This window comes from Rattus rattus, chromosome 3 (genome assembly GCF_011064425.1).
Source record: "Rattus rattus isolate New Zealand chromosome 3, Rrattus_CSIRO_v1, whole genome shotgun sequence".
Taxonomy (NCBI): Eukaryota; Metazoa; Chordata; class Mammalia; order Rodentia; family Muridae; genus Rattus; species Rattus rattus.
The window spans coordinates 78,554,001-78,576,764 of NC_046156.1; the positions used below are offsets into that span (position 1 = coordinate 78,554,001).

Genomic DNA, 22,764 nt, shown 5'->3' on the forward strand with positions numbered 1-22,764 from the left:
CTTTAGTAGTTCTCTGGTGGAACTTTTGGGATCACTTAAATATACTATCATATCATCTGCAAATAGTGATATTTTGACTTCTTCTTTTCTGATCTGTATCCCTTGACCTCCTTTTGTTGTCTGATTGCTCTGGCTAGAACTTCAAGAACTATATTGAATAAGTAGGGAGAGAGTGGGCAGCCTTGTCTAGTCCCTGATTTTAGTGGGATTGCTTCAAGTTTCTCTCCATTTAGTTTAATGTTAGCCACTGGTTTTTGCTGTATATGGCTTTTTACTATGTTTAGGTATGGGCCTTGGATTCCTATTCTTTCCAGGACTTTTTTATCATGAAGGGGTGTTGAATTTTTGTCAAATGCTTTCTCAGCATCTAATGAAATGATCATGTGGTTTTGTTCTTTCAGTTTGTTTATATAATGGATCACGTTGATGGTTTCCGTATATTAAACCATCCCTGCATGCCTGGGATGAAGCCTACTTGATCATGGTGGATGATTGTTTTGATGTGCTCTTGGATTCGGTTTGCCAGAATTTTGTTGAGTATTTTTAAATCGATGTTCATAAGGGGGAAATTGGTCTGAAGTTCTCTTTCTTTGTTGGGTCTTTGTGTGGTTTAGGTATAAAATGTAATTGTGGCTTCATAGAAGGAGTTGGTAGTGCTCCATCTGTTTCAATTTTGTGGAATAGTTTGGATAATATTGGTATGAGGGTCTTCTATGAAGGTCTGATAAATTCTGCACTAAACCCGTCTGGACCTGGGCTCTTTTTTTGGTTGGGAGACCTTTAATGACTGCTTCTATTTCCTTAGGAGTTATGGGGTTGTTTAACTGGTTTATCTGTTCCTGATTTAACTTCGGTACCTGGTATCTGTCTAGGAAATTGTCCATTTCCTGCAGATTTTCAAGTTTTGTTGAGTATAGGCTTTTATAGTAAGATCTGATGATATTTTGAATTTCCTCTGAATCTGTAGTTATGTCTCCCTTTTCATTTCTGATTTTGTTAATTTGGACACACTCTCTGTGTCCTCTCGTTAGTCTGGCTAAGGGTTTATCTATCTTGTTGATTTTCTCAAAGAACCAACTTTTGGTTCTGTTGATTCTTTCTATGGTCCTTTTTGTTTCTACTTGGTTGATTTCAGCTCTGAGTTTGATTATTTCCTGCCTTCTACTCCTCCTGGGTGTATTTGCTTCTTTTTGTTCTAGAGCTTTTAGGTGTGCTGTCAAGCTGCTGACATATGCTCTTTCCTGTTTCTTTCTGCAGGCACTCAAGCGCTATGAGTTTTTCCTCTTAGCACAGCTTTCATTGTGTCCCATAAGTTTGGGTATGTTGTACCTTCATTTTCATTAAATTCTAAAAAGTTTTTAATTTCTTTCTTTATTTCTTCCTTGACCAGGTTATCATTTAGTAGAGCATTGTTCAATTTCCACGTATATGTGGGCATTCTTCCCTTATTGTTATTGAAGACCAGCTTTAGGCCGTGGTGGTCCGATAGCACGCATGGGATTATTTCTATCCTTCTGTACCTGTTGAGGCCCGTTTTTTGACCAATTATATGGTCAATTTTGGAGAAAGTACCATGAGGAGCTGAGAAGAAGGTATATCCTTTTGCATTAGGGTAGAATGTTCTATAAATATCCGTTAAGTCCATTTGGCTCATGACTTCTCTTAGTCTGTCTCGTCTCTGTTTAATTTCTGTTTCCATGATCTGTCCATTGATGAGGTGGGGTGTTGAAGTCTCCTACTATTATTGTGTGAGGTGCAATGTGTGTTTTTGAGCTTTAGTAAGGTTTCTTTTACGTATGTAGGTGCCCTTGTATTTGGGGCATAGATATTTAGGATTGAGAGTTCATCTTGGTGGATTTTTCCTTTGATAAATATAAAGTGTCCTTCCTTATCTTTTTTGATGACTTTTAGTTGAAAATTGACTTTATTTGATATTAGAATGGCTACTCCAGCTTGCTTCTTCCGACCATTTGCCTGGAAAGTTGTTTTCCAGCCTTTCACTCTGAGGTAGTGTCTGTCTTTGTCTCTGAGGTGTGTTTCCTGTAGGCAGCAGAATGCAGGGTCCTCGTTGCCTATCCAGTTTGTTAATCTATGTCTTTTTATTGGGGAGTTGAGGCCATTGATGTTGAGAGATATTAAGGAATAGTGATTATTGCTTCCTGTTATATTCATACGTGGATGTGTTATGTTTGTGTGCTTTTCTTCTCTTTGTTTTGTTGCCAAAACGATTAGTTTCTTGCCTCTTCTTGGGTATAGCTTGCCTCCTTATGTTGGGCTTTACCATTTATTATCCTTTGTAGTGCTGGATTTGTAGAAAGATATTGTGTAAATTTGGTTTTGTCATGGAATATCTTGGTTTCTCCATCTATGTTAATTGAGAGTTTTGCAGGATACAGTAGCCTGGGCTGGCATTTGTGTTCTCTTAGGGTCTGTATGACATCAGTCCAGGATCTTCTGGCCTTCATAGTTTCTGGCGAAAAGTCTGGTGTAATTCTGATAGGTCTGCCTTTATATGTTACTTGACCTTTTCCTTACTGCTTTTAATATTCTTTCTTTATTTTGTGCGTTTGGTGTTTTGACTATTATGTGACGGGAGGTGTTTCTTTTCTGGTCCAATCTATTTGGAGTTCTGTGGGCTTCTTGTATGCCTATGGGTATCTCTTTTTTTAGGTTAGGGAAGTTTTCTTCTATGATTTTGTTGAAGATATGTACTGGTCCTTTGAGCTGGGAGTCTTCACTCTCTTCTATACCTATTATCCTTAGGTTTGATCTTCTCATTGAGTCCTGGATTTCCTGTATGTTTTGGACCAGTAGCTTTTTCCACTTTACATTATCTTTGACAGTTGAGTCAATGATTTCTATGGAATCTTCTGCTCCTGAGATTCTCTCTTCCATCTCTTGTATTCTGTTGGTAAAGCTTGTATCTACAGCTCCTTGTCTCTTCTTTTGGTTTTCTATATCCAGGGTTGTTTCCATGTGTTCTTTCTTGATTGCTTCTATTTCCATTTTAATTCCTTCCACTGTTTGATTGTGTTTTCCTTTAATTCTTTCAGGGATTTTTGTGTCTCCTCTCTATGGGCTTCTACTTGTTTATTTATGTTTTCCTGGAATTCTTTCATGCATTTTTGCGATTCCTCTCTGTAGGCTTCTACTTGTTCTCTAAGGGAGTTCATCATGTCTTTCTTGAAGTTCTCCAGCATCATGATCAAATATGATTTTGGATCTAGATCTTGCTTTTCTGGTGTGTTTGGATATTCCATGTTTGTTTTTGATGGGAGAATTGGGCTCGATGGTGCCATGTAGTCTTAGTTTCTGTTGCTTGGGTTCCTCCTTGCCTCTGCCATCAAATTATCTCTAGTGTTACTTTGTTCTGCTATTTCTGACAGTGGCTAAACTGTCCTATAGGCCTGTGTGTCAGGAGTGCTGTAGACCTGTTTTCCTCTCTTTCCAGTCAGTTATGGGGACAGAGTGTTTCTGCTTTTCAGGCGTGTAGTTTTTCCTTTCTACAGGTCTTCAGCTGTTCCTGTGGACCTGTGCCTTGAGTTCACCAGGCAGGTCACTTGCAGCAGAAAAGTTGGTCTTACCTGTGGCCCCAGGGCTCAAGTTCGCTCTCAGGGGTTCTGCCCACAGGCTCTCCGGTGGCAGCGACCAGGAAGATCTCATAAGCCTCTTCCGGGAGCCTCCGTGCACCAGGGTTCCAGATGGCCTCGTGTTTTCCTCTGGAATCAGCAATGTGTGCAGAGAGCAGTCTCTTCTGGTTTCGCAGGCGTGTCTGCCTCTCTGAAGGTTTAGCTCTCCCTCCCACAGGATTTGGGTGCAGAGAACTGTTTATCCGGTCTGTTTCCTTCAGGTTCCGGCGGTGTCTCAGGCAGGGCTCCTGCTGCTCCTGGGCCCTCCCCCACAGGAACCCAGAGGCCTTGTACAGTTTCCTCTTGGGTCAGGGATGTGGGCAGGGGTGGGCAGTGTTGGTGGTCTCTTCCGCTCTGCAGCCTCAGGAGTTCCCACCTGACCAGGCGGTAAGGTATCTCTCCCACGGGTTCTGGGCGCTATTAGTATTTTAGATCGGGAGAGCGCGCGTCTGAAATCCAGTCACGACACAAGACCGGACGCCGCCTAGAGCTATAATGCAACAGTTGTCCCGATTCGACTAGGCAAGTCACTTGCAGCAGATAAGTTAGTCTTACCTGTGGCCCCCTGAGGCTCAAGTTAAGCGGGGTTCTGCCCACGGGCTCTCCCGCAGTGGCAGCGACCAGGAAGATCTCGCCCGCCTCTTCCGGGAGCCTCTGTACCAGGGTTCAGATGGCCTCGGTGTTTTCCTCTGGAATCAGCAATGTGTGCGGAGAGCAGTCTCTTCTGGTTTCGCAGGCGTGTCTGCCTCTCTGAAGGTTTAGCTCTCCCTCCCACGGGATTTGGGTGCAGAGAACTGTTTATCCGGTCTGTTTCCTTCAGGTTCCGGCGGTGTCTCAGGCAGGGCTCCTGCTGCTCCTGGGCCCTCCCCCACAGGAACCCAGAGGCCTTGTACAGTTTCCTCTTGGGTCAGGGATGTGGGCAGGGGTGGGCAGTGTTGGTGGTCTCTTCCGCTCTGCAGCCTCAGGAGTGCCCACCCGACCAGGCAGTAAGGTATCTCCTCTTTTGTATTTTGTTATATTATACTTAAGTATTTCAATATTTATGTTAATAAAAATGGTGTACTTTGAATTGTAATTGTTTATGGATAATATATAATGATTTTTGATAAAAATTTATACTAAGTCTTACTATAATATTTATTATATCCCATATTAATAATTGAACCAATAATTAATTAAAATAAAATTATAAAAATATATATAATATATAAATTAAATATATAATATTATATTTATATAGTATTAGTATTTCCAAAAGTGTTTTTGACTTTTGATTTCTCCATAGATAATATTTTTTCTTTTTTAAAAAAATTTTTATTAGATATATTTCTTTACTTACATTTCAAACGTTATTCCTCTTCCCGGTTTCCTTTCCATAAGACCCCATTCCCTTCCCTCCCCCTCCACCATACTGGTATTCCCCCTATACATCCCCTTTATTGCCCCCCATATCCCCCTGCACTAGTGGTACAACCTTGGCAGGACCAAGGGCTTCCCCTTCCCCTGGTGCCCCAACAAGGCTACTCTCTGCTACATATGTAGTTGGAGCCCTGGGTCAGTCCATGTATAGTCTTTCAGTAGTGGCTTAGTCCCTGGAAGCTCTGGTTGGTTGGCATTGTTATGTTTATGTGGTTGCAAGCTCCTTCAACTCTTTCAATACTTTCTCTAATTTCTCCCAAGGGGGTCCTGTTCTCAGTTTTGGTACTTTGCTGCTAGCACTGATCTCTGGATATGTCTCTCAGGAGAGATCTATATCCAGTCCCTTTCAGCATGCATTTTTTAGCTTCATCAATCTTATCTAGTTTTGGTGGCTGTATATATATATGTGTGTGTATATATATATATATATATATATATATATATATATATATATATATATATATATGGGCCACATGTGGGCCAGGCTCTGAATGGCTGTTCCTTGAGTTGCTCTAACCTTTACTTGCATATACCCCTCTTATGGATATTTATTTCTCCTTTTAAGAAGGAGTGGGAACATCTGCATTTTGGTTATCCTTCTTCTTGAGCTTCCTGTGGTCTGTGGATTGCATCTTGGGTAATTTGAGCTTTTTGGCTAATATCCACTTATCAATGAGTACATAACAAGTGTGTTTTTCTCTTATTGAGTAACCTCACTCAGGATGGTATTTTCTAGTTCATTCTATTTGCCTATGAATTTCATGAAGTCATTGTTTTTGATAGCTGAGTAGTACTCCATTGTGTAGATGTACTACGTTTTTTGAATCTATTCCTCTGTTGAAGGGCATCTGGGTTCTTTCCAGCTTCTGGCTATTACAAATAAGGCTGCTATGAACATAGTGGAGCACGTGTCTTTGTTGTATGTTGGAGCATCTTTTGGGTATATGCCCAGGAGAGGTATAGCTGGGTCCTCAGGTAGTGGAATGTCCAATTTTCTGAGGAACATCCAGACTAATTTCCAGAATTGTTGTCCCAGTTTGCAATCCCACCAACAATGGGGGAGTGTTACTCTTTCTCCACATCCTCGCCAGCATCTGCTGTCACCTGAATATTTTATCTTAGTCATTCTGACTGGTGTGAGGTGGAATCTCAGGGTTGTTTTGATTTGCATTTCCCTGATGACTAAGGATGTTGAACATTTCTTTAGGTGCTTTTTGGCCATTCGACATTCCTCAGCAAATCTATTATTATACCTTTTATTGCAATCTTTGCCTATTTTTCCCTTCTTTATTTTCTTTTTATATTAGCTACAACTTCTAATCTGATGTTGAAGGGTGAATGGATGCTATAAATTGATTTCTAAGTGGTAAACAAACTTTTCACATTTGAATAAGTCCCACTTGACTACAATACATAATTTCTCTTTATATATGGTAATTGCATTAACTTAACAATATTATGGTAATGGTTTTGAAAGTATGTTCATGAAAGAGACTGGTCTGTAGGTTTTCTGTGGCTGATTTTGGTATGAGAACTGTATTGCTGCCTATGCTCCTTTGTTCCTATTTTCTGGAATAAAATTGTTACTGTTGTGACTTACATGTTTTTTCATAATTTACTGGTGACACTCTCTGGAAGGTTATTACTGATTCATTAAGGAGCCACTACATAAAGCACTTCCTCCATAGTACATGTGGAATTAGAAAACAAAGTTTGGTGGAGATTTGAATTTACTGCTGAAGGAATGAAAATTCATTCCCTAGTTATTCCCAATATGGAAAGAAATTGTGCTTGAAATGATAAGAAAATTACTCCATAAAATACCTAGCATGCTTCAAATGAGTGCTAATGTTAGTCTTTCATGTTGACCTATAGAATATCATACCAGCACAAACTTTCTTCCCCTCTTCCCTGCCATTGATCTGTTCTTCATTTGTTGTGGTTAAGAAGTGAAAACATAAAGGAGATGGCAAATAGTAGAATTACAGTTCTTCATACACAGGAAAAGCTTGAGATTTTAAACTACAAATACACAGAGTTAGGGGTTTTGGGGGGCAACCCCCAAGAGATTGTAGTTTGAATGTTTCAAATTAATGCACCCATTGGTTGTCTCCTGAAGTAATGTATACAAAGTGTTCTTAGATTAGAGCCTGTGCACAGCTCTGCTTGAGTTAACTTCTGTTTGCCCAAAGGTAAATCCTAATACAACCTTACAGTGCCATCTGCTCTACTACGTTCCACCTCTTCCTCTACTGGGGATCTCTAACCTATAAGATGTTGCCTAGGTACCTGTTTATATCCTAATGAGATACCAACACATCAAAGTTATTTTGGCATTTATACTTTCAGTTGTTTGACTGGTCAACATGAATTGAAACTCAAATAAGGGAATCTGAAGTAAGCTTCACTGTGTGGAAGTATGCATGAATGCACAGTCAGTCTCTTTTGATAATATTAATATGTGTCTGTTCCTTCCCAAGTGTGGTAGTGAGTACAACATTACAGGATGAGGTTTGAAGCTACCCTCTTGGTACAGTGGGTTAGCACAAGGAATATAATACACATTACTTTGGAACTGGGGGAGATAGACATTTTCTTAAAACTCCTAATTAATAATTTTGCTTTTAGATGTTTTCTTCTACTGACATAAAGACAAAAGAAAAATGTTCTCTTTTTAACATCCTGTTGTACTAAATTGAACTTTGGTATTTATTCTTCCATGTCTTTGAATCATAGCTCCCCAGAATGTCAAGTAGCAATTTATTCTCAGGCAAAGGACATTTCCAATTTAGAAATAGAACATTGCCAATATGTGCAAGCATAGAACGCAGAGAATTGAAACACTTTACTTAGTGTAGGGTGGTGATCCCTACCAACAGTATTTGTTAACTAAGGGCAACACAGAAAAATAATCATGCTTCTCTTTTTTCCAAATACATAAAAGAATCAAAGTAAATATTATATATTCCAACCAACATGCTAGTTTTCTATTTTTTATATATATTTTATTTTATTTATAAGAGACAGAGAGTGAGATAGAGAGAGAGAAACAGAGGCAAAGAAAGGCAAAGGGAGAGACTGGAGACACAGGAGAGAGACTGCGAAATAGAGTTTAGACTTCAATGGCTAAGGTGATACCATCTTGTCCTAGCTCTATTTTGTGTGTGCCTAAGTACTCCCACTAACAAAATCCACCCTACCAACACTTTTAGGACTGTCTTATCTCTGACCATTAGGTTAAAACATAAAATTAAAATAACTAAGAGAAAGCATAAATCAGAAAAAAATGTCAAGTGGTTTCTGAAAAATACTATAGAGCTGTTCTTCTGAAGCTCCTTAACACTGATACAATTATATTTTATTTTAATTGCTATATCCTTAAGCTTGAACACTAAGAGACTCTGAGGCATGAACCTGCTCTTGGTTGCCAGCTAATAAAAAAGATTCAGATATTTTTAGTTTCCTTAATTAGCATGGTTGTCAATAACTATCTTGTATAGATTATTTCATGACAGGTGGCAAGTCCTCTTTGCAGCTGAAACATCTTGTGACCCTAATATTCCTTTCTTCATGACAAATTGGGTTACTATCTTTAAAAATTCAGTGTTCCAAACTTTTTATCATTTACTGGATTCCTATCTCATTTTTTCCATATCTTGTCCCTTCTAGACACCTCGTTTTATGAGAAATAGTGCTGGTATGTTGTAAATTTACAGATCAACCTTCAAATTGAAGGTTTTCCCCATCTTAGTTGTTTTTCCCACACTGAGTATGTATTTGAAGGCATAGACAGTTTCAGAATAGGGAGGTAGTTTTCTCTAGTATGCAGAGAATACTTTTAAGAGACAAAATTACACAATAGCAACTGCTTATGCTCTTTAAAGTTCTGCTTATTCTAAATAGTTGACATATAATAACACTGAGATTGTTATCATGAGACAGCATATAATAATGCCATTTAGGGATTATGTAGTAATTGAAAGAAAATGGTTACAAATCCATCCTCACAATTGATTTGTTAATTGTGTCCCTTAATTCTCCCAGGAATGTGACCAGGACCATCACAGCAAATTTATCTGCTGTAAATGTCAGTTGAACTTTTCCCTCATGCTTTGCAGCATTTATAAATATTTTTATTCCTGGCAAATATTTCTGTAGCATATTTCCTTTTTTTATTCATGATTAATCAATGACTTAATCAATGATTAAACACGGGCAGAGGACTAGGCTAGTTCCTCTACTTGTACAATAATGCAAAAGAAAAACAAATATATATGAGAACATGAAGAGACTTTAGTAAACTTTCTACCTGTCTAGAGCATAACTGCAGATGTTAGTGGATTTAGCTGAGAGGATTGTGGTGAGAAAGATGAAGAGGGTCAGAAAAGACCTAACTAAAGAATAAGAGAGAAACCTGGAGAAAAATTAAAGCTAAGTCTTATTTTCATGTAAATGCCCCCAGTTCTTTTCTCAGAAATAGGTACTTTGGTACCTATTTTATTCCAATTTATACATGAACATCGGGTTTCCATGGCAATAAAACTATGTCATGAAATCATGTGTGAGAAGTAGGTAGGTAGTGGTTAAGTTGTCTTAAATGCAAACCTTGGAAAGATGAAGGTGAATAGAGAATTTGCAGGACTAACAGGATGTCTTCATGTTCAGTTAGCAACTGAAACAGAAATAGATCGTTCCTCTCTTGAATTTTGAAAGAAGAAATTACCATTTGCATTAGTCACTTTTCTGTTATTGTGGTAAAAACACCATGACCAAGAAATTTTATACAAGGAAGTTTATTGGTTTCTTTCCTAGCTTACAGGGTCAGAATGAGAAGAGTACATCACCAAGTAGAAAGGCATGGCTGCTGAAACAGCTGAGAGCTCAAATCTCCAAAAACAAGCAATAAACAGAGAACAAACTGAAGACAGAAGGAAGACTTTAAACCTCAAAGTCCACCCCCAATGACTTACTTTCTCTACTAACTCCACAACTCCTAAACCTACCCAATGTCCAAATAGCATCACCAACTGGGTATCAAGTATTTACATGCCAAAGTATGTGGGGTTGATCTCATTCAAACCACCACACTATTTGAAATGAAAAGCAGCAAAGGAACAACGAAAGACATACAATAAGAATCAGGAACCATTATGGACATAAATGTTTTTCTTAAGTGATAGCAATATTTTGGGAGCTTATACTCTGTTTCAGTAATGCTGACTATTGCTGTGATGAACACCATAAATGAAAGAAAGTTGAAGGGGAAGGTGTTTACTAGCCACGCTTTACCATATCACAGTCTACTTCTGAAGAAAGTCAGAGAAGTTGCTCAAACATGGCAGGAACCCTGAGGCCCGAGCTGGTGCAGAGGTCATGGAGGAATGCTGCTTACTGGCATATATTCTCAAATTATTTTAACTAGGAAAATGAAACATTTAGACAAAGTAACCCCCAGGATATATTTTCAGTATAAGAGCAGCACATTTTTAACCAAGCAAAAAATTTGAAGTACAAGTAAGTAAAAAGAAAAAGATGAAATACATGAAGCAAAAATCATTGCTAAGATTCAGGCACTTGCTTGGCAAACTTCGTTCTAGGCATACTTATGAAAGTTAACACAAGTAAATGTTGTAAAAATGTGACAAACCTTCCTACCCCACCACTCCAAAGTAGTTAGCCAAAATTTTTAAAAAAAACATTGAAGAAAGATTCTTGGATGCACATTAAATTAATTACATGCTGCTCAATTCTTGAGCAAAATATTAAGAATAAAATATTAAATGCTTCTAGTAATATAATTAATTACTTTATGCCTTTCTGTCTTTAATATTGAGAGACCAGACCATCTCCATCTTGGGTTCAAACTTCATCTTATAGAACCTAAGGCTGATCTCGAGTTAACCACCAAGCCTGCACCTAAGATTAGTCTCCAGGTCAACTATCAATCAGGAGGAAAGCAGAAATTACGGTGGTATTTAAAGATATGTACTTATGAAAGTTTATAGCACCAGCACCTGCTAATCATTTTAAAGCACAAAAATTCCATAGTAGCCCCCCCACTTATATATGTGCCTAGCTGGAAACCTCCTTGATTGTTTGCTTGCCTCTATAAATGCTTACTTGAAACTGGGTTCGAAGCTTCACCCTCCTGTCCTGCTGCATCAGAATCAGTTCCTTGGTGGTCTTTAGGGGCCTATGAAACAGGTACATCAATATATTCACTGTCCTCGTTGTCTTATGTTTTATTATTACATACAACTGTTTTCAAAATTATTTGAAATGCAAATAGGAATGCAAGTACACACACAGAGAGAGACATAGAGACAGAGAGAGACAGACAGAGAGACAGACAGAGACAGAGACAGAAGAGAGACAGAGAGAGAGAGGAGAGACAAAGAAGAAGAAGAAGAAGAAGAAGAAGAAGAAGAAGAAGAAGAAGAAGAAGAAGAAGAAGAAGAAGAAGAGAGAGAGAAATCATTAAAATCCACATGAAAGGTGGCCATGGCTCTGTGCATTTGCAAGGTCAATGCTCATACCACAAAATTGGAGGCAGAGACAAGAGAATTGCTGAAAGTGCTCATGGGTCAGCTTTTCTGTTGTGGTAATTTGAATAGGCTTGGCTCAGGGTACGGCACTATTAGGAGGGATGGACTTGATAGACTAGGTGTGGTTTTGTTGGAGGAAGTGTTTCACTGTGAGAACTGGGCTTTGAGACCCTTCTCCAAGCTGCCTGGAAAATAATCTTCTCCTAACAGATTAAGATGTAAAACTCTTGACTCCTCCAGTACTCTGAGTTCTTGGACACTGCCATGCTTCCTGCTATGATGATAATGGATTGAATCTTCGAACATGTAAACCAGCTCCAATTAAATGCCTTATAAGAGTTACCTTGGAGATGGTGTCTCTTCCCAGCAATGGAAATCTTAACTAAGACATCTGTGTAGGCAGCAGTGAACTGCAAAAAGACCCTGTGTCAACAAGGTCATATGGCTAAAACTCCTGATTACTTTTCTACAACTTGTTTGAAAAATTAGTTTCTGTCTTGCTTCTGATTCAAGAGAAGACACTGATATTGCCATTAAACTGCTCCCCGAATATATTGCTTAAAAATGTGTTCAGTAATATTTTGGAAATTTTATACACATATGCATGTATTTTGGTTTTATTTACCCTGATACAGCTCTATAACTCTTCTCAGATCCACTCTCTGTCCAAACTATCCCTCCTAATTTCAAACCCTCCATTCTTTCTACATTTTTAATAACCAGTGAGATTAACTTGTGCTGCTTATATACTGAGAAATGTGTTGCCCTGTATTGGAGCATAGCAAGGCCACGCCCGTATAGGAAACTGACTCTCCAGCCTCCAGCCCCCATTCACAGTTTATAGCCTCTCAGTCGGAGTGTGGGTTCCCGAGTCCCTCACCAGGCCACACTGGAATGCTGTCTGTCTTGATCTTGTGCAGGAAGTTACAACTGCTGCATTTACTTGTTATCTTATATGTATATGCACATGGGCCTCATTGCATGTCTGGAATCAAAGGACAACATCCTATAATTGGTTCTATCCTTTCATCATGCGGATTCCAGGGATTCAACACAGACCCCCAAGGCTGGTGGCAAGTACCTTCACACACTGAGCTATCTCGTTGCTCCCCCTTGATATCTCTTTTGGTTTCTTCCTTTCTTCCTTCCTTTTCTTCCTTCCTTCCTTCCTTTCTTTCTTTCTTTCTTCCTTCCTTCCTTCCTTCCTTCCTTCCTTCCTTCCTTCCTTCCTTCCTTCCTTCCTTTCTTTCTTTCTTTCTTTCTTTCTTTCTTTCTTTCTTTCTTTCTTTCTTTCTTTCTTTCTTTTGTGGTTTTGAGGGAGAGGTTGATTTTGAAATAGAACCTCCCTATGTAGTCCTAGCTCACCTCCATCCTATTATGTAGACCAGGCTGCTCTCATACTCACAGAGATCAGGCTACCTTCATACTAACAGAGATCAGACTACCCTCATACACACAGAAATCATGTTCCCTTTGCTACCTATGCACTAGGACTAGAGGTGTATCCAGCCATGCCCCCCCTTCAAGATATCTTACTCATTGTTTTAAATTGGTTTTTTTTTGTAACTATAAAAATTTTTCTATGTGGATTATGTCCTAGTAATTCAAAAGGGAATTTGAAAGAAATCTTAGTGGCCTATTAGCCTGGCCGGCCCAATAACAGCTTTAACCAGTACATTCGGCCTATCTTTGACGAATTCCTGTGAGATGCGCCCATGCAGCATCTTACAGGCAAGCTTTGGTACTTAATCACTATTATGGACAAGACACATCTATCTATTCATATGGCTCCCATTAATCAATGTTCATTATTATACTACAGAAATAGCAAGCAATTCAATTCCCTCTTTGACTCTCTGTCACATTTCTCCCTTTATCCATCATTTTAAAAATTAATTTAGAGGGAGAGATTAATTATAAGAAATTAGGATAAAGTCAGATGAAAAATAAAATAGAAATTTACATTAACTTCCCAGTGATTTTGATAAAGCAGGAGCCACTCTTCAACATTAGTGCTTCTTGTATCCTTAACAATAATAATGCTCTATAATTATTAATAAGGATTTGATATTTAAAATTGTATGTGCTATTGATTTCCTAATTATTTTGCAAGTCAGTATCAAGTGGCAAACTAAATTAGAAAATTGATAGATATAAGGAACAAAACATATATAAAAATCACCAAGTTCTGTTTTAAGCTAGAAATTATCTGACATAAAACTCTTGAAGAACTGATATCCAGTTTTTGCCAACAATCAATGATGATAATTATCCTATGCTCAGATATGAAATTTAAAACCTATTAATTTTTAAAATTGAAGTCTTCCAATCCCGAAAACAGTAAGCTATCATTTTGGTAGTTATATTTCCTAATGTCCTGTCTGATTATTCTGATTGCTACTAAGAATACTAGAACTTGCTAGAAAGTAGTGTTGGAACTTCCTTTTTAGAATAAAATCATGTCATGTGGCTCAATAAAATAATAGTAGCCCACATTTATTGAGCTTTTATCATATTCCAGGAACTGTTTAAGATTGTTTTTCACTTAACTCATTTATTCTCACTATATTCCCAAGAGACAGACATTACTTTTATTCTCATTTTACATCTGGGAAGTCAGGAAAAGAGGATCAAATAACAATAACCACCCAAAGGATTCAGACAGACATTCTAGCTATAAAGGTAAAAAATTCATATTATGTTATGCTGCTTGCCTAGCATGTACCAGATTAGCATGATGAAGAATTACTTTCCAACTCACTGACTATTTTATGAAGTACCTGCTGTAGCAAAGCTTCTACCATTTAATTTCTTTTTTATAGGACTCCGGAGTTCTTGTCACAATTATCATATTTCCTGTCTACATCCAGAGCCGAGAGAAATTGATATTAGGTCTAACGCAGCCAGAGTATCCCTTCCCACACTACCATGTAAACTAGTTTTGAAGAAAAAAATATTTAAGCCTTTTATTGCATTCTTTGGCCTTTCTTTTCCTTCGTCTCTCATACAATGCACCTAGATCCAAGTTTCTCCTCCCACCCACTCCTTCAAGTTCCCTTCCAACCTCCATTCACCCTCAGATCCACTCCTCTATTTCCCTTCAGAAAGGAGCAGGTAATAGTGGTGCATGGCCATTCTTAGTTGATGGAAGATTTGTCTGGTTAATTCCAATAATGAATGAGACTCTGACATGTTAACTAGTTAAGAGATCCCTGAGCAGTGGGTATCCTCCAACTTCATGGACAAGTGGTATTCAGCACCCTGAGATTGAGCTATAACAGTTCTTCTCAGAACTGTCCTTAGATATCTCAGATTGCACATATGCTCCACTACTTCATTATTTTTATCTTTGTATCTCCTCTTAGGAATATTCACCTCTTCTCAGTTCCCAGTAGATTTTCACGGCAACCACTCTTCTGAAAGTCAGGTATCTGGGGAAAGCAAAAAATAGGTTCTTGGCCTTAGGGTATATAGATGGTTTTACAATCTAGCTTTACACAGAAATGCTCCTTTGCCTTCAAGGATTATTAACTTAATTCTGTCCTATATGCAGGCATTTGAGTAAGTAAATTCCTGGAAGGTTCTTTTACTTTCTGCCTACTTCTTTAATTTTTACATGAGACAATTTGTGTTTTAACAAACATATTTAATTTAAACTATATTGAATTATACTGCAAAAAGCCAATGGTCAAATAGGGATAAGAGGTTATTATACTTTGGGAAAAGTCATAGTATGATGTGGGACCTCCCTATTTCTGAAGCTTATGCACTCAAATTATGTCTATGACACTTTTCTAGTGAAATTGTAGTAATTCAATAGTAGTAAAGTTTAGCACCATTGCAGACTGCCTTCCCTATCCTCACTACAATAGTCTTACTTTGCAGACTTCTTTACAGTCTTAAAATGCTCAGTTTAAAGCCACTACCCAAAGACTATACATGGACTAACCCTGGACTCTGACCTCATAGGTAGCAATGAATATCCTAGTAAGAGCACCAGTGGAAGGGGAAGCCCTGGGTCCTGCTAAGACTGAACCCCCAGTGAACTAGACTGTTGGGAAGAGGGCAGCAATGGGGGGAGGGTTGGGAGGGGAACACCCATAAGGAAGGGGAGGGGGGAGGGGGATGTTTGCCCGGAAACCGGGAAAGGGAATAACACTCGAAATGTATATAAGAAATACTCAAGTTAATAATAATAAAAAATAAATTAAAAAATGCTCAGTTTAATCAGTGAAGATCAGAAGTGTTTAAATAACATGCTAGGTTTAAAAATATTTAATTTAATATTTTTCCTTATGTTTGTGACTATATGTGAGTTTGTGCTCATGAATGCAGGTGCCTGTGAAGGTCCAAGGTGTTTGTTTTTTCTTTTCTTTCTTTCTTTCTTTTTTTTTTTTTTTTCGGAGCTGGGGACCGAACTCAGGGCTTTGCGCATGCTAGGCAAGTACTCTACCACTGAGCTAAATCCCCAACCCCAAGGTGTTTGTTTTTTCTGTAGCTGGAATTACAACCAATTGTTTGCCATCCTACTTTGGTACTGGAAATCAAACTAGAGTCCCCTACAAAAGAAATATGTGCTCTTAATAGATTCTTAGCAGAATCATCTATGCAGTCCTGATAGTATGCTAATTTTATAGGCAATATTTTATTTTGAGGGAAATCAATCCAGCAATACTGGGAGAGAATTTCACATATACCCAAAGTTTTTTTTTTTTTTTTTTTTCAGAAAGAAAACTGTTAATCCTGAGAAATGTCAAAAAAGAAAAAAGAAAAAAATTAGCTTCATGATTTTGGGTGAAATTTGAAGGAAGCTCAGTTGAATATTAAATACTGGCCAAGAGATGGACTTTGGTCAGAATCCTTTCCCAGACATTACCTAACGGTCTCAAGCCACATGTTGCAGAAGCTTAACAAACCTATAGGCCACCATCTTTTCCCATAAAACTTTGTTATTTTCCAAGAACGATAATTCCAAGCATTCAAGGAATTTATCTGGTTTCTGAGCAGAAGGAACTTATTTATATATTAATTTTGGGTGTTACACAATCCTCTCTTAGAAAATTTTTGATTCCAAATGTATCTTTCATAGAGTCATGGACACTCAAGAACATTATTCAACTTTTCTCCTCACCTCATCTAAATGGATACTTTAAAGGAAAGTTAAATAACAATGAATAGAGTAAGTTTGCTATTAAAAAAGCTTGCTATTAGTGTGAACTTGATAATATAATATTAACTAGGTGATGAAGGTTAATATCATGAATTAGTGGCAATGCAATGTAGCTCTGATAGTAATCGAGACAGCAATTTCACCTTCTTTGCATTGTTGCCAGTGATCAGCAAATTTAGTGTAATCACATGAAAAACATCATACAGGTCCAACTTAAGGGATAATGTTAAAAGTATGACAAGTGCTCCTTGAAACAGCCAAGGTGGCAAAAACCAAGAAAAGTATCAGTAAGTCTCATAGGCTAGAGAAGACTCAGAATTCAAACACTTAAACAGAAATTTGACATAACAGGGAAAGGACACTAAGAAAAACAACAATCACATGAATAACACTAATAAAATTTAGGGTTTAGTTAATAATCAGGCACTAATATTGATTTTAAAATAAATAATTTCTTAAAATTAATGTTTGTTGATAAGTGTATATGTATGATTTTAAAAGTTCATGCATAACATTTGCTTACAGCAGTCACTGGGGGATAGGAGGCGTCAGATTGCCTCGAACCAGAGTTATAGATGATAAAGTGAGAACAGGATCACTCCAAGGAATGGTTGAGAGGAAAGTTTTTATTGTAGATATGAAGGAGAGGCACCTGGAAGAGTGTAAAGCAGGGAGCATAAGTAGTACACTGTGTACGAGCAATGAAAGGACCGTGAAAGGCCACGAAAGGAACAGAGGAGGGAGAGCGAGAAAGGACGAGTCAGGGGCAAGAGAGGGTGTGGCAAGAGAGGGTGTGGCAAGAGAGGGTGTGGCAAGAGAGGGTGTGGCAAGAGAGGGTGTGGCAAGAGAGGGTGTGGCAAGAGAGGATAATGAGAAGACAAAAAGGTCTTGTATCTGGTATGGCAGGGGTATAAAGTAATGAGAACCTGGGGGAAAGGAAGTCCATGAGCAGGGGAACTTTAGGGAAGGGGGCAGGATGGGTAGAGCTGAGAAGAGCCACAGGTAGTTGTGATTCTGAGAAATCTTGCAGGACAATATCTATTTTGGTATACTAATAGGCACCACTGATAGACATTTTTCTTGAGTTTGTTTGTTTGGTTGGTTGTTTGTTTGTTTTTGGACTTAGAAGTAGTGAGTTGGCATGTGAGTGCTGGAAACTGAACACTGGCATTCTTCCTGAGCTCTCCAGCTCCTAATATTGCTTTCTTAAAATGTAATAAATATCAATGTAAGATTTCCAAAACAAGAAAAAGTATGAGTGAGAGTTGTCCCAGAATCCTGGACCATGATTATGACTTCTTGTAAATCTAAAAGTGCTTTCAGAGTGAATTGTTTATGAATGAATAGAAATACAAGTCAATAAGTTCTCAAATTGTGTAAATTGAATGTTAATAAATAAAAATGACACACAGATTGACTTATATTAATATTTTAAGCTGAGTTTGTGAGATACTGTAAAAATAGAATTGAGGAAAAGAAAAGATAATAAATTAACCTTTATTGAATAATAGTATTAGACACATATGAGGTTTTTATTTGTTAAGAATTGCCTCATGATTTCATTGTTACGAATTCTGCAACAGATTGGAAATAAATGTTAATAAATTGGAGAGTGGTGATCACAAAAGGTCAGCATGTAGAAGAATGCAAATCAGTCCATTCTTATCACCCTGTACAAAGCTCAAGTCTAAGTGGATCAAGGACCTCCACATGAAACCAGATACACTCAACCTAATGGAAGAAAAAGTGGGAAAGAGCCTTGAACACATGAGCACAGGGGACATTTTTCAGAACAGAACACCAATGGCTTATGCTCTAAGATCAAGAATCAACAAATGGGACTTCATAAAATTGCAAAACTTCTGTAAGGCAAAGGACACTATCAATAGGATAAAATGGCAACCAACAGATTGGGAAAGAGTTTTACCAGTCCTATATCTGATAGAGGGCTAAAGAAATGTTCAACATCCTTAGTTATCAGGGAAATCCAAATCAAAACAACCCTGAAATTGCACCTCACACCAATCAAAATGGCTAAGATCAAAAACTCAGGTGACAACAGTTGCTAGCAAGTATGTGGAGAAAGAAGAACACTCCTCCATTGATTGTGGGATTGCAAGCTGGTACATCCACTCTGGAAATCAGTCTGGGGCCTCCTCAGAAAATTGGACATTGTACTACCTAAGGAACCAACTATACCACTTCTGGGCATATACCCCAAAGAAGTTCCAACATATAACAAGGACACATGCTCCACTATGTTCATAGTGGCCTCTTTTATAATAGCCAGAAGCTGGAAAGAATCGATGTCTTTCAACAGAGGAATGGATACAGAAAATGTGGTACATTTATACAATGGAGTATTACTCAGCTATTAAAAACAATGACTTCATGAGACTCATAAACAAATGGATGGAACTAGAATGTATCATGATGAATGAGGTAACCCAATCACCAAAAACCACACATGGTATGCACTCATTGATAAGTAGATAGTAGCCCAAAAGCTTGGAGTACCCATGATAGAAATCACAGACCACGTGAAGCTCAAGAAGAAGGAAGATAGAAATGAGGATGCTTCAGTCCTTCTTAGAAGAGGGAGCAAAATTTCACAGGAGGAAATACACAGAAAAAGTTTGGAGCAGAGACTGAAGAAAAAGCCATCCAGAGACTGCTCCACCTGGGGATCCACCCCATATATAGCCACCAAACCCAGACAATATTTCTGATGCCAAGAAGTGTAAGCTTACAGGAGTCTGATACAGCTATCTCCTAAGAGACTCTGCCAGAGCATGACAAATACAGAGGCACATGCTCATGGCCAAACATTGAACTGAGAACATTGTCCCCAATGGAGGATTTAGAGAAAGGATTGAAGGAGCTGAAGGAGTTTGCAACCATATAACAATAACAATACCAACCAACCAGAGCTCCCAGGGACTAAACCACCATCTAAAGAGTACACATGGATAGACCCATGGCTCCAACTGCATATGTAGCAGAGGATAGCCTTGTTGTGCATCAATGGGATGAGAAGCCCTTTGTCCTGACGTGGATTGATGCCCCAATGTAGGGGAATGTCAGGGTATGAAGGAAGGAAGGGGTGGGTGGGTAGGCGAACACCCTTATAGAAGCATGGGGAGGGGAGATAGGTTTGGGGGTTTATGGACAGGAAACTGGGGAAAAGGATAACATTTGAAAATCCAAAGAGAGAGAGAAAGAGAAAAGAGAAGAGAGAGAGAGAGAATAAATAAAAAAAGAAAGACCAGGCGATATGGGAAAAGGATTCAGAACATGGGAAGCCTGAAAGTTCCCATCGTTCCACATTCCACATGACTTGACCAAATTGGGTATTTTCAGGTCTGGTGCTCCTTGTGACTTTTGTAAACAGAAGTTTTATCTGTTAAGATAGATATCTTTGATAGTGAGTCTTTAATATCTAAGATCTTTTTTTCTTCTCTGGCAGGTTCTGTACAGGTATAAAACATTTCCCTCATGTATTAGTCAAAGTTCTTTAAAGGAATAAAATTGATTTGTGTGTGTTTGTGCATGTGTGCATGTGTGCGTGTGCATGTGTGTGTGTGCGTGCGTGCGTGCGTGCGTGTGTGTGTGTGTGTGTGTGTGTGTGATTTATTAGAGTAGCTTACAAACTACGGTCTGAATAGTCCAACAATAACTGTCTCCCTGAGGAAAGGCCAAGAATCCAGTAAAGATCATAAGACTGGATGTCCTAGCAGTTTCAATCTGATGATGGAGTCCTATAGATTTTCTAGAGAGCTTCTGATCTTCAGTCAGCACTGAGAATCCAAAGATATAGGTCTAAGACCAGTAAAGAAATGCTTTATGAACAGGATAGACAGATTTGCAATTGAAATTTGGGGCAAAGAGAGAAACTACAAATGCCTCCTTCTTCCGTGTCTTTTATGTAGGCTATTGTCAGAGGGTATGGTCTAGATTTATGGTAGGTTTTCCCACACCAAATGGTCCAATACATAAAATCCTTCAAAGATGTGCCAGTTGCTTGAGTTTTAGTTGATTACAGATGTAGTCAAGGTGACAACCAAGATTAGGCACCTTAGCTCCCCATGTTTCTTTGACAGGAGATTTTATGTGCATTCTAGCTCATCTAAACTTTTCTTACAGATTCATACAGAAGCTTAAGATTACTCATCCTTTTTGGCTTTGGCGTACAATGAAAAAAGAACCATGGTTTAAGATGTTGACAGATGGCAATGTTCCCTTTCTGTGGGTCATGCTACCTAACAACAAGGAAAGGAAAATGTGAATTTATTTCTGTGGAAGTTTCTTTTGTAACATTTTCCCCTGACATTGCAGCTGACAGTTTTTTTTTTCTGGACTATATACTTTTGTATTTTCCCTACTATGCTATCACTTGGGTAGCTGGCATTTTATTTAAAGGTATGGCTTCAATAGTTTAAGCTAGTATTATTATCGTGACTTACAAACACAGAAATAAACATGCTTTTCTTGTAAAAATAAGATATATATTACCATTATCTGAAAGTATTTGTTCATTCTTATAGCTATTATTATATTTTATCATGAATTATTTTCTTCCAGTACAAGATCATCAGAAGAAATGAATTTCAGTCTAAAATGTAAGAGGAGAAATATCTTTAAGAACAAAACACATAAACCTTACTATGGTGAAATTATACAAAAATCAACCAGTAAGTAATTACTATCGATGCACTATAGAATGACATTTTAGAAAATAATGTGAATAGGACAAAGAGCTATTTTATTTAGAAGGAATATTTAATTTTTATAATAAATAAAATGCATGGTTCTGTTATCTTCATTTGGTGAAAGAGGAGGGAAAGAATTGGGCCTATGAAATAACATGTAATGTTTATGGCATACATAACGTAGTTGTAAAGTCTAAGCCATTTAAGCCAGAAAACCTGTACAAGGTACTTCCAATTGTTCCAAAAATAAGGGTAGTGCCAGAAATGAAATACTTTCCACTAAGTGAAGAAACAAACAAACAAAACAAAACAAACAGACAAAAAACTAAGGGGTAAATGGAAGATGATTCAATGGGTACAGCACCTAGCATTTGCAAAACTGATCACATGAATTACATTTTGCCTCATTGTGTTTGTGGGAAAGGACGCAGACAGGGCAAAACGAAGGTTGCTGTTAAGCAGGAGAAACACACACACACACACACACACACACACACACACACACACGCGCGCGCACGCGCACGCACACGCGCACGCGCACGCACACACACACGTATATGTATCCCTATCTATCTATCTATCTATCTATCTATCTATCTATCTATCTATCTATCTATCTATCTATCACTTCCTCCAACAAGGTTACACCGCCTCCAATAAAACCACACCTAATAATGCCATTTCCCATGGGCCAAGCATATTTAAACCACCACAAAGGCCCTGTTTCAAAATGATGATGATCATGCTTATGTTGATAATTCAAACATGGAATCGTTACATTAAATTAGTCAGCTTCTTATTAGTGCAAATGAAGATTATTCCTGAAGCTATAAAATTGAATGAAACTGCATACTAGAATATTTTCTTAAACTCATATTTGATAGCTGAATTTTCATGAGGTAGATAAAGAATTTAAGATTTTTGGTGAACCTGCTCTCAAAATGTACATGGTGAGATGTGGACAATGTCCATTCCATAAGTTTATTTTGGCCTGGGATCTATGACATAGTATATATAAAATACTTTAACCAGTACCAGTTGTTTTAACCCAGAACAGGGCTTCATAAGTTCAGCATACTTGTAGTTTGTAAATAGTGTAGAAGTCACCAATTGTTTTAACTCTGGAAAATTATTGATGAGGAACATGAGGTGTTAAAGTGTTAATGAACCCATACAAATGGTGACAATTGCTAGGCTTTGCATCTTGATTCTCAAAGAATGACCACTGGTTTAGTACCATCAGCATTATGGAAAGCATTACAAATGTAAATTCTAGTACCACCATCCTCTTT

At 38.0% G+C, this 22,764-nt stretch overlaps 1 protein-coding gene across 1 annotated transcript in view; it reads left to right on the forward strand.

Moving 5' to 3' along the window:
• The window catches only part of Wdr49 (WD repeat domain 49), a 182,175-nt gene that overhangs the window by 143,695 nt on the left and 15,716 nt on the right, over positions 1-22,764 (forward strand). The window contains exon 16 of the mRNA XM_032896953.1: positions 21,345-21,454. Within this exon, the coding sequence (XP_032752844.1) occupies positions 21,345-21,454 (110 nt within the window). The remainder of the gene's footprint in view (positions 1-21,344; positions 21,455-22,764) is intronic.